The following is a 15,900-nucleotide window of genomic DNA, read 5'->3' as shown; positions in this document are numbered from 1 at the left end:
GCCACTATTGGGACAATGCTGTCTCTCAGAGCACTGTCTCTCACACTGTTCCTCTGCTATGGTTCACACAGTACTTGCTTTTTCACACACAATTCATCCACACACACATTGAGACTAGTATGTCAGAAATCAACTTGTTGTTCACATGTAAAGCTGTAGAGATCCACACAGGCATTGAAGCTGAAGTGAGTAATTTGTGTTTAAATACTTTCTCCTGTCCCAGTTTAATATCCAGAGACTAGTAAGCCATTTGTAAGTTAATTTCCCTGAAATATGTAAATACTTTGGCTCTGTGGGACTATTAAAACATTGCTCACAGACATCACCTTTAAGTTGAAACTTAAATCTCAGTGGTTAGCACTGTCACCCCACAGCAAGAAGGTCCTGGGTTCGAGTCATGGCTCAACTAGGGCCTTTCTGTGTGAAGTTTGCATATTCTCCCCGTGTTTGCGTGGGTTTCCTCCGGGTGCTCCGGTTTCCCCCACAAGTCCAAAAAACATGCAGGTTAAGTGAATTGGAGACTCTAAGTTGCCCCGTATGTGTGTGAGTGAGAGTCCCCCAGCCACTGGGGGCTGCGTCAGGAAGGACATCCGGCTTAAAACTTGTGCCAAATCAAATATATTTGCGGACTGTCACGAAGCGGACCCTGCACCTACGTGGGACAAATGCTTGGAAAGAGATTAAATGAGACTGTGTGACCCTATCTGACCTGCCAAATTTGAAGACAGACCCTGAATCAAACTTTTTCTTATTATATTTTATGATATTATTAATCAAGTCTGTCAAATTAAAATGTGAAATTCTAATATTCCTCAAATTTGAGAAAAAACAAAATGCAGATTAACTTCGAATTTTGGATGTGTGCCAAGCACTGACAATGACTTACATTCTTGGGCTAAAAGAGGCACAGTGCAACAGTTGATAAAAATTAGGGGTGTCTTGAGATGTATTTTAAATCTGAATTTTCATTTAAATTGACTCAGCATAAAAAAAAAACGCATCTGATCAAGTGAACATAATGGAGACTGATTATACATTACTATCATTAAAACAGATTAGTCGTTGAAAAAACCGACCGAGTCGATGGTGAAAATGTGAAGTTTTGCACATCCCTATTCAATAGGTTATCCAAACTAGATGTAATGTTATAGATCCAAATGGGAGGTTTGTCATTGTTTCAGGGAGAATCGGTAACACTGTACTTCTTCTGGTTAATGTTTATGCCCCAAACTGGGATGACAATTTTCTAAAACGTCTATTTTCCACATTACTAGAAATGTCCTCACATTTTCATATTTTGGGAGGGGACTTCTTTTGTCGGGTCATTGATCAATGGGGGTCATTGATTCAATTTCTTGAATCAATGACTATTGGGAAGGGGATGATCTCATATATTTATGATAAAATGTGCTCCCTACATAGAAGCTGCTTACATCCATAAAAACTAAAAGTGGGCTATTCAAGATGAACTATAGGAAAATATTTTACACCGGGTACATTCCTCATCTTTTTGTGCCAAACGCGGTTGGATTCATTGTCAAGCTCCTGCAACCACTGCACTTATATTTAGGTCCTGCCCATCTTTACATGGATATTAGTCTAAAATATTTGAGACTATATCTCAAAGAGTTGGGATAGCAATAATACCTGTGTTTATTACAGCACTATTTGGTACACTTCCTTTATCATGTCATCTCCCAAAATATAAGGCTGATTTTGTGGCCTTTTTTTCCCTCCTAGCTTGATGCTTGATTTTATTGTATTGGAAATTGCCTGACCCACCTACTCACTGTTTATGGATTAAAAATGTTCTTTATTTTCTTAAACTGGAAAAAATTAGACACTCATTGAAGGGTTCGGAGTTCCTTCCTAGCATATATGGACACTTGCAATCCCTTGCTTATTTGAAAAATTACTCGTTTTGTGTTCAGCCTTATTCTTCTCTCAGTGGGTGGCCATAATTTGTAGTAATATTTATACCTAAATTATACCTTAATTAGTCCTTTATACTGTATACCTAGCACAGGGTGGGGAATTTTTTTGATGGTTTGTTTTTGTTTGTTTGGGGGTTTTTTGTTTATTAAATGGTGTAAATGGTCTGCACTTATATAGCGCCTTTTTAAACCTTAACGGTTACCAAAGCACTTTACACTGTGTCCCATTCACCCATTTACACACTCTTATTATTATTATTTATTTTATGAGAATGTGTGGGGTTAGAGTATGTTAATGTATGTGTAGCGCCCCCTAGGCCTATTTCCTGGTACTAAAGGGCGTGCCTGGGCTCTTAAATTAATCCCAATAAACTGTATATGTAGAATTCTTGCTGACCTCCTGTTTAAATGTCTGCTTGTGCAACTTTACTTGTGATAACTATTAAACTTTTAAACCACAACCCTGTATACTTACTTGTATGTAACTGACTTAAACCATATTCACATGAAATATCATTTACATATTCAATCTATTACCCAATGATATCTTACACTAAATAAATACTCAGGACTCAGTTATTGAAATGTTAAATAAAAATGGAGTTTACTAAATAAATAAAATATTAAATTTACCAAAAGAATGAATTCTCAATATCAACACACAACAAAAATAAGATACAAAATGTATCAATGAAGAAATGTGTCAATGAAGGAAAGTATTCAACAAATACTTACTTAGCTTATTGAATAAAATTAAATCACCTCAAACCTCAAGTTTGAATTAACTTCAAAATGTGAAAGAAATAAACAAAAATTACATGTACCTCAATAGCCTCAAAATGTAATAAGCTTAAAGACTTGTAGGCTAAAATACAGCACATAACACATCACGAAACACACACGCGGGCCCACACGCACACACAAACACACACACTACCCGTGATTCACCCACCCCAGTCCTTGCCGGCAAATGAGCTAAAACTTAACAGCTAAACGTTGCAGGCCTGGAGCGTCGCTTGTGTTCGGTGTGGCCCAACAAAATGACCCCTTCACTCCCTTTGGAGCAAAAGAAACAATAATAAAAAAATACCTTAATCCCAAGTGGTGGTTCTTCCGTCGAATTACCACACCGTCACAGGTAGTCTCTCACGCGCGATGACCAGGGGCTGACAATCACTCACGCGACAGGCATCCTCTCAGTGACGAAACGGTAACTTCAGCAAACCGTCAACAACTACAAAGTGTTCGGCTTCCAAGTTCGCAATTCAGTCCGATTTGTGTGCACAAGACCTAAACAAAGTCCAACTGGCAAATATACAACGTTTGTCACGTTCTATTTTTCAGTTTAACCTCTAAAACATGGAGCAAATCCTCGACGCAACTTCTCCTCAGCTATATTGTCTTTTTTTTTTTTATATCTCCGGGTTCCGCCCTTTCACCTCACGTCACTCCATGCATACAAAAATCATATAGTAAAATATTTTGTACCACCAAACATCAAAATATTACATGTTACATTATACATTTCACTTCACCAATGAAATCCTTTAAACAAACTCTTAGAATAAATTAAACACATACTTGAAACAAACACAATTGTATATCAAACTACAACTCCCTTTATTTTTACCTAAAATGAATAGAATGGATATGAACTACAATAAATTTGTTTCTTGTGCTTACTTCTAAATTCTAATATTGTATAACTTTAAAATAATTTCAATCTAATTTATTTAGCACTTAGTTAACTTAAATGCTTTTTAGCACTGTGCTACACCCTCCCCTTCTGAAAACTAGCATGTCCTCATGCGCTATATTTAGACAGGAATACATCCTCTTCTTTCTGGGCAAGGATTAGCAAGAGAGCATCTAAAACATTGGGCCATGGGATGACACCAAAGTGTTTTGCACTTCCTCTTCTCAGGCTCTTGACTTATATGAACCACAGTAAGGGGCCTATTGACTGGCTTCCCGGCTCATCATATGTAAAGCGTGTCACAGGTTTTACCTGTCTTTTCGGACGTCTTTCACAGGTAAGTTCTTCCACAGGCACTTCATCTTCAACCACTTCACACTCAGCAGGACGTTCTCCCCTTCAGACGCTGAGGCGTCCACAGGGTCTGGTTGTGGTTGTAGACTACTTCCAGCGTCATCATCCACAGGTGTTTCTCCAGCTTCTCCAACTTCTTGAGCATGGCTTTGCTTCAAGTCATCAGACACTGGGGTACTCTCAGGTAGGATTTCTCTCTCAGGAACAGCAGAAGGTATCCATCTGAACAGTTCGCTCACATCACCTCTCAGAGGGAAATACGACCCATTATGTTCCTCATCAGATGAGGACCCTTCAAATTCATCTTCAGCATTCATTTCTCTGACTTCCTCATTCCTTGTTTCCTTTCTTACCCGTTTCTGATTTGTTTGGGTTCTGGTCACAGGACAATGAGGGGTCTTTTGCTCTCTTCGGGGTTGGCAACCTCACAGACTCTCCTATGGTTAACAGGTGGTCTCTATGAAGTGTCCGTATACCTCCCATTCCTCTTTCAGGTTTCAATCTGTAAACAGGTAAGTCTGGCAATTTCTTCACAACAATGTATGGCAATGGATTCCACCTATCCTGTAACTTGTGTTTTCCTGTCAATCCCAGATTCTTTATCAACACTCTGTCTCCTTGTTCCAGAGTATGATGTCTCACTCTTCTGTCGAAGTTTTTCTTGTTTCTATCATGGTTCTTTTGCGAAGCTTCGGATGCAAGTTTGTACGCATTCTGCAGTTCTTTTTCATGCTCTCCACATACTGCTGGTACTTCACTGCATCCTTCCCATCAGCAGAAGTGTTAAAGCATACATCAATGGGCAAGCGGGCTTCTCTTCCAAACATGAGTAAGTATGGCGAATAGCCAGTAGCCTCATTCTTCGTACAGTTGTACGCGTGGACTAGTTGACTGATGCTCTGACTCCATTGTGACCTTTTGCAGGATCCAAAGTTGCTAGCATCGACAGTAGCGTCCTGTTGAATCTTTCTGGTTGTGCATCACCTTGCGGGTGGTAAGGTGAGGTTCGAGACTTACGGATGCCTAACATCACCAAAAGGTCTTTGATAAGGCGACTTTCGAAGTCTCGCCCCTGATCGGAATGGATTCGCGAAGGTAATCCATAATGCACAAAGAATTTCTCAAACAGGGTCTTGGCTACAGTTATAGCTTTTTGATCTTTGCACGGGAAAGCTTGAGCGTAGCGGGTGAAATGATCGGTTACGACCAACACATTTGCGATCCCTCGGAGTCTGGCTCAATAGACAAGAAGTCTATACAAACTAAGTCAAGTGGACCTGTACTTGTGATTTGACCCAATGGAGCAGCTCGTTGCGGAATTGACTTCCTTGCGATGCATCTCCCACAGTTCTTGACGTAACTCTCAATTTCAGTGTTCATTCTCGGCCAGTAGAATCGTTCCTTCAGGAGTTCAGTCGTCCGTTCAACTCCAAGGTGTCCAGTGTCATCGTGTAGGGAGCGCAGGACCATCCGACGGTATTTCTCAGGTAAGACTAACTGTTGTCTTTTGTCTCCAGACTGTTGGTTCACCACTCTGAAGAGAAGGTGATTCTTCACAGTCAGCTTGGGACTTTGTCTTTGCAGGAGCACTATGCTTGGATCTTGATTCTTGGCCATAGACTGAAACTGGCCAGTCTCGACTGCTTTCTTTACTGCACCTATGACTGAATCTTGTTCTTGAGCTCTTCTCAACTCATGGTGGCTCAATTGTTCCAAGTCGCTTATCTCCAACTGTGTCGGACAGGCATAGACGCTAGGAACACTCTTGGAATTGGCTCCTAATTGATCTATAAGTCTGTGTGACCCAGTTTTCAGGTATGGAGTGGTTATTTGGCAGATGGCTTTAACTCCAGGGAGAGATATCTCATCCCAGTCAGGTGACACTTCAGTGGATGGTAACTGACGTGAGAGCAGATCAGCATCAATATTGTGTCGACCTGGTCTGTATTGGACTTTGAAATCATAGGTGGCAAGAGCTGACAACCACCTATGTCCAGTTGCATTGAGCTTGGCCGTTGTTAGGACGTATGTGAGTGGGTTATTATCTGTTCTCACTGTGAACTTAGCCCCATAAAGATAATCATGAAACTTGTCCACGATCGCCCATTTCAATGCGAGAAATTCCAATTGATGAATGGGATAGCGCTGCTCAGGGGCACTGAGTTTGCGGCTTGCAAAAGCAACAGGCCTCAGACCATCAGGATATTCTTGATTGAGGACGGCGCCTAAACCATTCAGACTTGCATCCACATGAAGTACATATGGTTTTGATGGATCAGCAAAGGCTAGCACTGGGGCATGAGTGAGGCAGTGAATGATGTTATGAAATGCCTTGGTGCACTCTTCGTCCCAGCGCTCCCCAAAAGGCTCTCCTTCTTTGAAGTAATACTTCTTCTCTTGGGCAACCTTGTGCCTATTCTTAGGAGGGTAACCCTTTGTGAGCTCAGTGAGTGGTCGAACTATGGCCGAGTAGTTCTTAACAAACCTTCGGTAGTATCCGCGAGAATCCGAGAAACGATCTTAAAGATCTCAGATCTGTAGGCAACTTCCAGTTCTTGACAGCACTCACTTTCTCAGGATCGGTGGCTGTTCCTAGTGCAGAAACTATGTGTCCAACATACCTTACTTGTGGCTGACAAAACTGACACTTGTCAAGTGATATTTTCAGACCACACTCTTCAAGTCTGTCAAGCACTTTAAGTAGTCGTTCTTCATGCTCCTCTAAGGTTCGTCCGAATACAATGATGTCATCTAAATAGACAATCACCTGGAGCAGATGCATGTCACCCACAGCTCTCTCCATCAACCGTTGGAAAGTTGCCGGGCTCCAGTTATGCCTTGGGGCATCCGTTGAAATTCATAGAACCCTAGAGGACATATGAATGCTGTTTTTCTCTGTCTTCTTCAGACATGGGTATCTGGTAGTACCCACTCCGGAGGTCTAGCACAGAAAACCAACGACTACCGGACAGGCAATCCAAGGCATCATCAATCCGCGGAGTGGTGTACTGGTCAGGGATTGTTCTGTTGTTTAACGTGCGATAATCAATGCACATGCGTACACTTCCGTTCTTCTTTCTGACAATTACTATTGGTGATGCATATGGACTTCTGGATTCTTTGATGATGCCTGCTGCCAGCAGGTCTTTCAGGTGACGGCGTATGTCATCTATATCCGCTGGGGCTATGCGTCTGGATCTTTCTCTAAATGGTCTGGGGTCTGTAAGTCTTATGTGGTGCTCCACACCCTTGGCGAGACCCACATCCCACTCATCAAGAGAGAATGCATTACCTCTTTTGGATAACTTCTGACGCAGCCTTTTTCTCCAGACCTCTGGAATCGGAGATTCACCAAAGTCAAACAACGTCTCATCAAGAACCTTGGATGTAGATTTAGGTCTCTGGGCAATCATAACTGTGTCAGTGGGATACACATGAGCCAGGACGGTTCCGGCCAACATGGTGACTTCTCTCAGTGTCTCATTCCTCAGCAGTACTTTAAAACTGTTGACATTTAGCTCAGATGATGTTAGCACCACCGGCTGAACGAGCACTCCAGCAGGTAGCGTCACAGAAAGAGGTGTTTCAACCATGACAATGTCTTTTTCTATGGGTTCCCTGCATCCAACTTTGCAGACAACATATCGTTCACCTCTGGCAGGAACAGATAGAGGACCTGGACCCATCCATTTGACTTCCCCTTTGGGCTCTTCAACATCCATCTCTTGGCTATGGGAAAGTTTCACTTGTTTTGGCTGTGGTAAAATTCTGAAAGAGCAAGCCTGTGAATCTGTGGTGTCAGCATCTTTGCACAGAGCAGCTAAACGATGAAATAAGTTGGCATTTGTCCCAATGACGACAGGATTATGGTCTGGGCCACTTGGCTCGGGACAAACTAATGCTAACACGGAGATAGACTCACTCACTCCTGTAAGTGTGGCTGGAAATTCCACATCTACTACTATGTAGCCTTGATATGGGTAGCTGGAGGAGCTCAAACCCCATATCGAAAGACCAGCGATGGGGTGAATGGGAACATTGGGCAAATATTTCTTTTGCCACTTGTCAAATATTATCGTGACCTGAGATCCACTGTCCAATAAGGCATTACATGAATGGCCATTGATCTTGACGCAAATAGTGGAGGCAGGGCCTACCAAACCACTAGGAAGGTTGCTTTGAGCAGATTTGCGAACATGGCTCTTCTTGCAATAGGCATCTCTGCTCACAGTCGGATGTGGACTTGGCTCACTCTTCCCACCCTTGGCTCTCTTTAATGAACGAAGCAGCTTTCTGATCACTTCCGGGGGTTTTCTGATTCTTGGCACTGGCTGGCGATGTGCCCATCACCACCACATCGGTAACAAAAGAAATCATCACGGCTGACTGAGGGCCTGTTTCTCTCATAAGAGCTCACAGTTTGCCGCTGAAATGTCTTTTCTTCTTGGGGTTGCACTGCCCTCTACATTCATTACAGTCAGCTGTTTTTGCAATTGCTGAACTTGAGTCTTCAAGCTCTGTACTTCAGGGTCTATTCGTGCTTCAGCACTCTCAGAAGTCACCTTTGCTTTCTGTTCTGGGGCTTCAGGTAATGCCGGGGCCTTGCGTGACTCTTCCAGCTTGGCACGCAGCTCCTTGACCTCAGCTTTCAATGCTTGAATCTCAGTGGGTTTTGGTGTTGGCGACACTTTAGGGATCACAGATTTCACCGTTGCGTCAAGCTTACACCGGGCCGCTTCATTTTCCTCCTCCTCACGAATCTCGTTCAGTAGTTTCAAGAAAGTAGGCGGGGACTCTTTTCTCTCTCTCAGCCTTAACTTCAGCAACATCAAGTCAGACTCTACCGCCCCACGAAGAAGTTGCTCAATTCTCACCCGATCAACTTGTGCAGGTTGTAATCCACCTCTCTGAACTACTTTGGTCAATGACTTCTCCATTCGACGGAGAAACTCAGACAGTGCTTCACCGGAGTTCTGGCGAAGAAGTCTGAATGCAAAATACAAATCTTCACCGGACTCTGAAGTCCCAAACGCATTTTCAAGGGCAACAAGGTACTCAGATGCACTAGCATCACCATTAGACAATCTAACTGCCTTGATAATCTCAAGGGCAGGACCCTTTAAGCTTTCAACAATGCGCTACGCTTCTCTTTTCCAGCACAATCACTTTCTGCTATCATCAACTTAGCTTGCTCTATCCAATTCTCCATGGTTTCCTCTCCGCCGGAGTAGGCACCACACCGGAGAACACACGCAGTCGCTTGTAAGCAGTGGAATCACTAGAACGGCTTGGTTGTCTTTTCCAAGAGCTCACCAACTGCCCGAATTACTGCTTCAGGAGAACTAGTAGGGAGAGGGAAAGCAACGCTTGAACATCAGTCATGGATTTACCTTCATCTTGTAGAAGCTTTCTGAGTTTTGCAGAGAAATCATCAGGGGCAGGCTCTTTGTCTCTGACGACCACAATCTTCCATGCAGGATCACCATCCTTAGGTAATACATCAGCAGGAACCCGAGAAGGATCAATCTTTTCACGACATTCACACAGCACCAGCAAACTTGTTTTAGCCGGACCTTCTTTCGAAGAACGAACACGTACTCTGCCAAATATTTTCACAGTTTCCATTGTGCTCTCAATAAAGGCTATATCAACATCAGCTGGAACATCCAACAACAACAATGCATGATCGGGCTGAACCAATGCATCATTACACCAATCCAGCAGCTCTTGTTGCAAAGCAGAACTGTTTCCTAATTCCATTTTTTTCTTCACACTCCAGATCAAAGACAGCAATGTAAGTTCAACTTAGGCTCTCTGGAGCATCATCAACGTTAACAGGAAGGAAATTACAGCAAAAATCATCCCAGCGGTGCCTCCAATTTGTGTAGCGCCCCTAGGCCTATTTCCTGGTACTAAAGGGCGTGCCTGGGCTCTTAAATTAATCCCAATAAACTGTATATGTAGAATTCTTGCTGACCTCCTGTTTAAATGTCTGCTTGTGCAACTTTACTTGTGATAACTATTAAACTTTTAAACCACAACCCTGTATACTTACTTGTATGTAACTGACTTAAACCATATTCACATGAAATATCATTTACATATTCAATCTATTACCCAATGATATCTTACACTAAATAAATACTCAGGACTCAGTTATTGAAATGTTAAATAAAAATGGAGTTTACTAAATAAATAAAATATTAAATTTACCAAAAGAATGAATTCTCAATATCAACACACAACAAAAATAAGATACAAAATGTATCAATGAAGAAATGTGTCAATGAAGGAAAGTATTCAACAAATACTTACTTAGCTTATTGAATAAAATTAAATCACCTCAAACCTCAAGTTTGAATTAACTTCAAAATGTGAAAGAAATAAACAAAAATTACATGTACCTCAATAGCCTCAAAATGTAATAAGCTTAAAGACTTGTAGGCTAAAATACAGCACATAACACATCACGAAACACACACGCGGGCCCACACGCACACACAAACACACACACTACCCGTGATTCACCCACCCCAGTCCTTGCCGGCAAATGAGCTAAAACTTAACAGCTAAACGTTGCAGGCCTGGAGCGTCGCTTGTGTTCGGTGTGGCCCAACAAAATGACCCCTTCACTCCCTTTGGAGCAAAAGAAACAATAATAAAAAAATACCTTAATCCCAAGTGGTGGTTCTTCCGTCGAATTACCACACCGTCACAGGTAGTCTCTCACGCGCGATGACCAGGGGCTGACAATCACTCACGCGACAGGCATCCTCTCAGTGACGAAACGGTAACTTCAGCAAACCGTCAACAACTACAAAGTGTTCGGCTTCCAAGTTCGCAATTCAGTCCGATTTGTGTGCACAAGACCTAAACAAAGTCCAACTGGCAAATATACAACGTTTGTCACGTTCTATTTTTCAGTTTAACCTCTAAAACATGGAGCAAATCCTCGACGCAACTTCTCCTCAGCTATATTGTCTTTTTTTTTTTATATCTCCGGGTTCCGCCCTTTCACCTCACGTCACTCCATGCATACAAAAATCATATAGTAAAATATTTTGTACCACCAAACATCAAAATATTACATGTTACATTATACATTTCACTTCACCAATGAAATCCTTTAAACAAACTCTTAGAATAAATTAAACACATACTTGAAACAAACACAATTGTATATCAAACTACAACTCCCTTTATTTTTACCTAAAATGAATAGAATGGATATGAACTACAATAAATTTGTTTCTTGTGCTTACTTCTAAATTCTAATATTGTATAACTTTAAAATAATTTCAATCTAATTTATTTAGCACTTAGTTAACTTAAATGCTTTTTAGCACTGTGCTACATATGTTTTGTACTGAATTGGGGATACACTATTGCACATTTCTTTTTCATATTTTTTTCTCTTTCCCTTTTCTTCTACATGGTCAATTGTTTGAGAATTTAGAATTTTACTTTAATTAAAACTTTATAATACATGGTAAAATGAGTGAAAAAGTGTGAAAAAAAATCTATGTAGAAATATCAGGGGATCTAATGTTATCCTGACCACAGCTGGAGTTGTGTACCATCCAAAATAGAATGCAATTCCAAGAATAGCTCAGGCATATTTAACTGCCAGTCCAGTCAATGCACTAGACCAAAAATATGAATGAGAAAAATCTAAACTAATTCTACCATTTGAAAGAAATCCTGCTAAATAAAGCATGGTTGAGACCTCTCACCCATATTTGTACAGTGTTTTATTTTTAAACACTCATCACACTAAACCGTGAAAAGAGGAAGTTCATATTCTTGGAATGCTGCTGTGGAAAAGTACAGCACCAAAATAAATACGCTCCTTGTGGGACATAAACGCCCCTCTCTCACTTTCTCTCTTTTTTTTACTCGTGACCCGTTTACTATGTTCTGGGTTCGTAATGTTCTGAAGGATGCCTGCAATCCATAATCTGTCTATCTGTCTGTCTGTCTGTCTGTCTGTCTTACACATACTGTCTATTCTGTATATGTACATATATATTAGCCTAATTGTTAACACATATGTGTTTCAGATATCTGGTCACTGGGTGTGATCCTCTATATGCTGGTCTGTGGACACCCACCCTTTCAAGAGGCCAATGACAGTGAGACCCTTATCATGATCATGGACTGTTGTTACACTGTACCTGACCACATCTCTCCAGAATGCAAAGAGTATGTATATCATCTGTGTTTTGATTTCCCTCTGGCACACATTAGCTTATGTACAGGAATAGGGAACTTATTGAGTCTCAGATTTATTTTGGAAGGTTGGAGCTTATTGTGTGTTTTGTAATAAAATCAAGCTACTGTTCAGTAGTATAATGGGTAGTTGACATGCTATACTCCATCTAAAACTATTTAAAAAAAAACATAAAAATGTCATATTAAATTAACTATTTTATTAATATATAAAATGTTACTTTTTAATCTTATTTATCTATTTCTTGTATAATTATTAGACATGCCTTTTTTATTAGCTTATATTACTTATTTGTCACACCACAGGAAGGACTACTTAAGTGTACTGCAAAAAAAAATAAAATACATATATATATATATATATATATATACACATGTGTGTGTGTGTTATGTGTCAGCTACCATAAACTAACATGTAGTTTATTATGCAAGATTTATGTCTCCAACAGTGTGTTTTTATTGGTCAACAAATGTCGTATATCAAGATTTCTTTCTTTCAATGCTGGCTCTGTTGATTTTACTATAAAAGCCATTATTACCAAACAACAAGAACATTATGCTAACCATGCCCTGTTCCACAAAGATCTTCCATGCTGACTGACCATACGGCACCATTTCCACAAGAATTGTACTCTTGTCATGCTGGCTTAACTCGCTTGAGTAAATAAACTGTACTTTTAAGATTTCCTTGACAACTGCATGCCATCAGAACATAGTGTTTCTGTGGTTTATTTTCTGAGAACGGCCATGACTGAGTCTCTAAAAATGCCTTGCAAAACCACTCCCATGATTTGTTCCACTTTCATGCCTAACTTCATACATATGTGTAGACAGAAGCCCATCTGAACATACTGTACTCTTTCTGTTCACACCTGCTTGTACCAGCCAATCACAGAGTTTAGCTCTCTGAGTGACAGCTAAGGAAGCCAATTAGCCATTTTGTTGAGCAAAGGTTATCAGAGGTTTGATTTATGAGCAAGTTATGACACAGATGCTAGAATTGACATCCTCAGGCCAGGTGATTTGACAGATTATGAGGTTTACAGGTCAAAACGGCTCCCTCATTTTGAGTAATAAGGGCTAGATTTTCCACTTGGGTTTTATCTGTGAGTGCTTGACTCCTCCTAAAGTTAAGTATTGGCCTATTGTTTGAATTATGGTACTTTACATTTTTTAACCCTCATATTCTGACCCAGAGGCCATTTTAATTGCTTGAAAAATATATTTTGCTTGAAAGCATCTGAACTGAATGTTAACTAAATATATTCTCCTGGACCCCGAAAATAAAAACAGTAAAGTTAATCTGAACAGAACATGAGGGTCACGTGTGCTTACTGCAGAGCACTATATGTCAGGGAAGTTATTTTTGAGTGGGTTTATATCAGGCTATTTGTAGTCAGAACATCCCAGAAGAGAATCTCTCAGGCTTGAGTTTAGGTCTGAATTGGTCAATTGTGTATGTGTGCGAGTGTTTATCTTTATGAACAAGTGTGTATCAGACATCTGTGCTTGGCCGCACAGCCAAACGTAGTGACTGGGTCATGTGATCACCACAATCAAAAGGCTCCATTTAATGGTAAGAGTTTTCTCTGTTGAGTAGAACGCGTGTGACTTCGGGCAGACATTCATCTCGCTTTTCATCTGTAGCTTTCTCTTTTTTCTTTACTTCTTTACAGCTATTTAAGGTCTTGAGGTTAACACACAGAAACTGATGTTCCAAGGTAATGGAGCATATGGTATTATACACACACACACACACACACACACACACATGGTTTTGGGGAAAATTCTAAATTTAACAATAGTCAATAGTTTAACAATAGTTAACTTCATAACGCAATACAACTTCATGAGTTGTAATTTCAATGGAATTGTCCACACCCAGTTAAATGTTGAATTTGAATAAGGAAGATGAATTGACAGAATGCAATTTATTACATTTCAGCAGTCACACAAGATTTATAACATACAATGATACATATTTATTCCCTGATATGTGGTCAAATGATTAGACATATTTCTCTAAATTAAGTTTTATAGTGTCAAAACAATCAAAACAAAATGTCCACCACACTGTTTTCAGATAACTTCATAATGGGTTTATTCATAATAAAAATTTAAATGGATTATTTAGAACTACATTCACAGTAGTTATGAATTTATTGGTGTTTAATTCTACTTCCTTCAATTCAAATTTGAATTGCAATTCTGCATCCTCTTTGCTACCTCAATTCAAACTGAAATTGGAATTTAAAAAGCATCCTCAATTTAATTCTGAATGGCTCACAACCCTGATACATACACATAAACACACTCAGGAAGTGTGAACATCTCCCTCTTCTGGCCTTTTGGCCATCTACATGAAATGCATGCTGTTAGATCTCTGGAGCATGTGCCAGTGCTGCAGTTAAATAAAACTCATTGTGAATAAACAAGCTGGATGCAGTGTGTTCACACATATACACACAAATTTAAATGGCAATAGTTCCAACCAATTCAATACTCTTTCCATTTGCCTAATTTAAGCACCAATTCTCTGCAGGTGCTCATGAATATTAATCACCAGAAAGATAAGCACTTCCTTTTCACTCTGTCTCCTTTGACGGTAACATGTGTGTATGCAGTCATCGCCTGTCAACCAGGCAGAGAATATTTATTAAGACTGCTTGAGAAAAAAAAGGAATGTATGAAAATGGCAAGTAGAGTGAGACAGAGATGAATTGAAATGGAAAGCAAGAGTGATGAAGGGTGACAATATCAAGCCTTTTTGGGAAAATTACTTTATTCTGTAATAAGCCTGATGTTTTCCTCTGCACTGGCTGAAAGGAATAACAATTTCTCATAAAGTTTTCTCATATTTTTACTCTTCTTTTTCTGTCAATCAGTTTGATTTCACGTATGCTGCAAAGGGACCCTGCTAAGCGGGCATCTCTCACTGAGATAGAGGGCCACCCTTGGCTGCAGGGGGTCGACCCCTCGCCCACAGGGTACACAGCCGCCCCGCTCCCTTCCCACCGCAGTTTGTTGCCTGAAGAGCATGAGTGCATAATGCAGACCATGACCAGTGGCAACATTGCAGATCGCGATGTCATACAGGAGTGAGTGCCTCTTTATTCTTCTTGGATATTATTGTGGCCACAGAATACTTTGGTCTCTCCTTAATGCAATATACCTTTAAACAGCCTAAGCTCAAAACAAATACATTTTTGTGTTTGTGTTAGAGCTCTGGAGGCTGACAGATATAACCACATCACAGCCACATACTACTTGCTGGGAGAGCGACTCCTCCGAGAAAAACAGGAGCAGACCAGTATCACTCCTGAACAAAGACATGCACAGTAAGTTCTTGTGACCGGTGTAGATCTATGTTCTCTCATACTCCTGCTAAAAAGACTATTTTAGACTAGCATTAATCTCTAGGCTGGATTATACTGCTTTTCTGCTGGTTGAACTGGTAAACCAGCTGGTTGACCATGTTTGGTACCAGAATCCCATCCTGGGAACCAGTATGCGAAATACTATTTATGCTAGTAGATATGCTTGTCTTTTAACGGGAAATTCAAATTTTTATGTACCATCTCTTTGATATCTATTTTTATTTTATTCATGTCTGATAAATTTTGTATCTTGTACATCCTGACAGTTGTCTTTAACAAGACAAATGTTGTTCTTAAGGAAAGTAATGAC

At 40.4% G+C, this 15,900-nt stretch overlaps 1 protein-coding gene across 1 annotated transcript in view; it reads left to right on the top strand.

Moving 5' to 3' along the window:
* The window catches only part of LOC127637990 (SNF-related serine/threonine-protein kinase-like), a 40,257-nt gene that overhangs the window by 20,264 nt on the left and 4,093 nt on the right, over positions 1-15,900 (top strand). Inside the window, exons 3-5 of the mRNA XM_052119348.1 lie at positions 12,045-12,186; positions 15,099-15,311; positions 15,435-15,551. Of these exons, the coding sequence (XP_051975308.1) occupies positions 12,045-12,186; positions 15,099-15,311; positions 15,435-15,551 (472 nt within the window). The remainder of the gene's footprint in view (positions 1-12,044; positions 12,187-15,098; positions 15,312-15,434; positions 15,552-15,900) is intronic.

Source organism: Xyrauchen texanus, chromosome 46 (genome assembly GCF_025860055.1).
Source record: "Xyrauchen texanus isolate HMW12.3.18 chromosome 46, RBS_HiC_50CHRs, whole genome shotgun sequence".
Classification (NCBI taxonomy): Eukaryota; Metazoa; Chordata; class Actinopteri; order Cypriniformes; family Catostomidae; genus Xyrauchen; species Xyrauchen texanus.
Note: the sequence above shows the minus strand (reverse complement) of the source record. Positions and strands in the feature narration are given on the sequence as shown.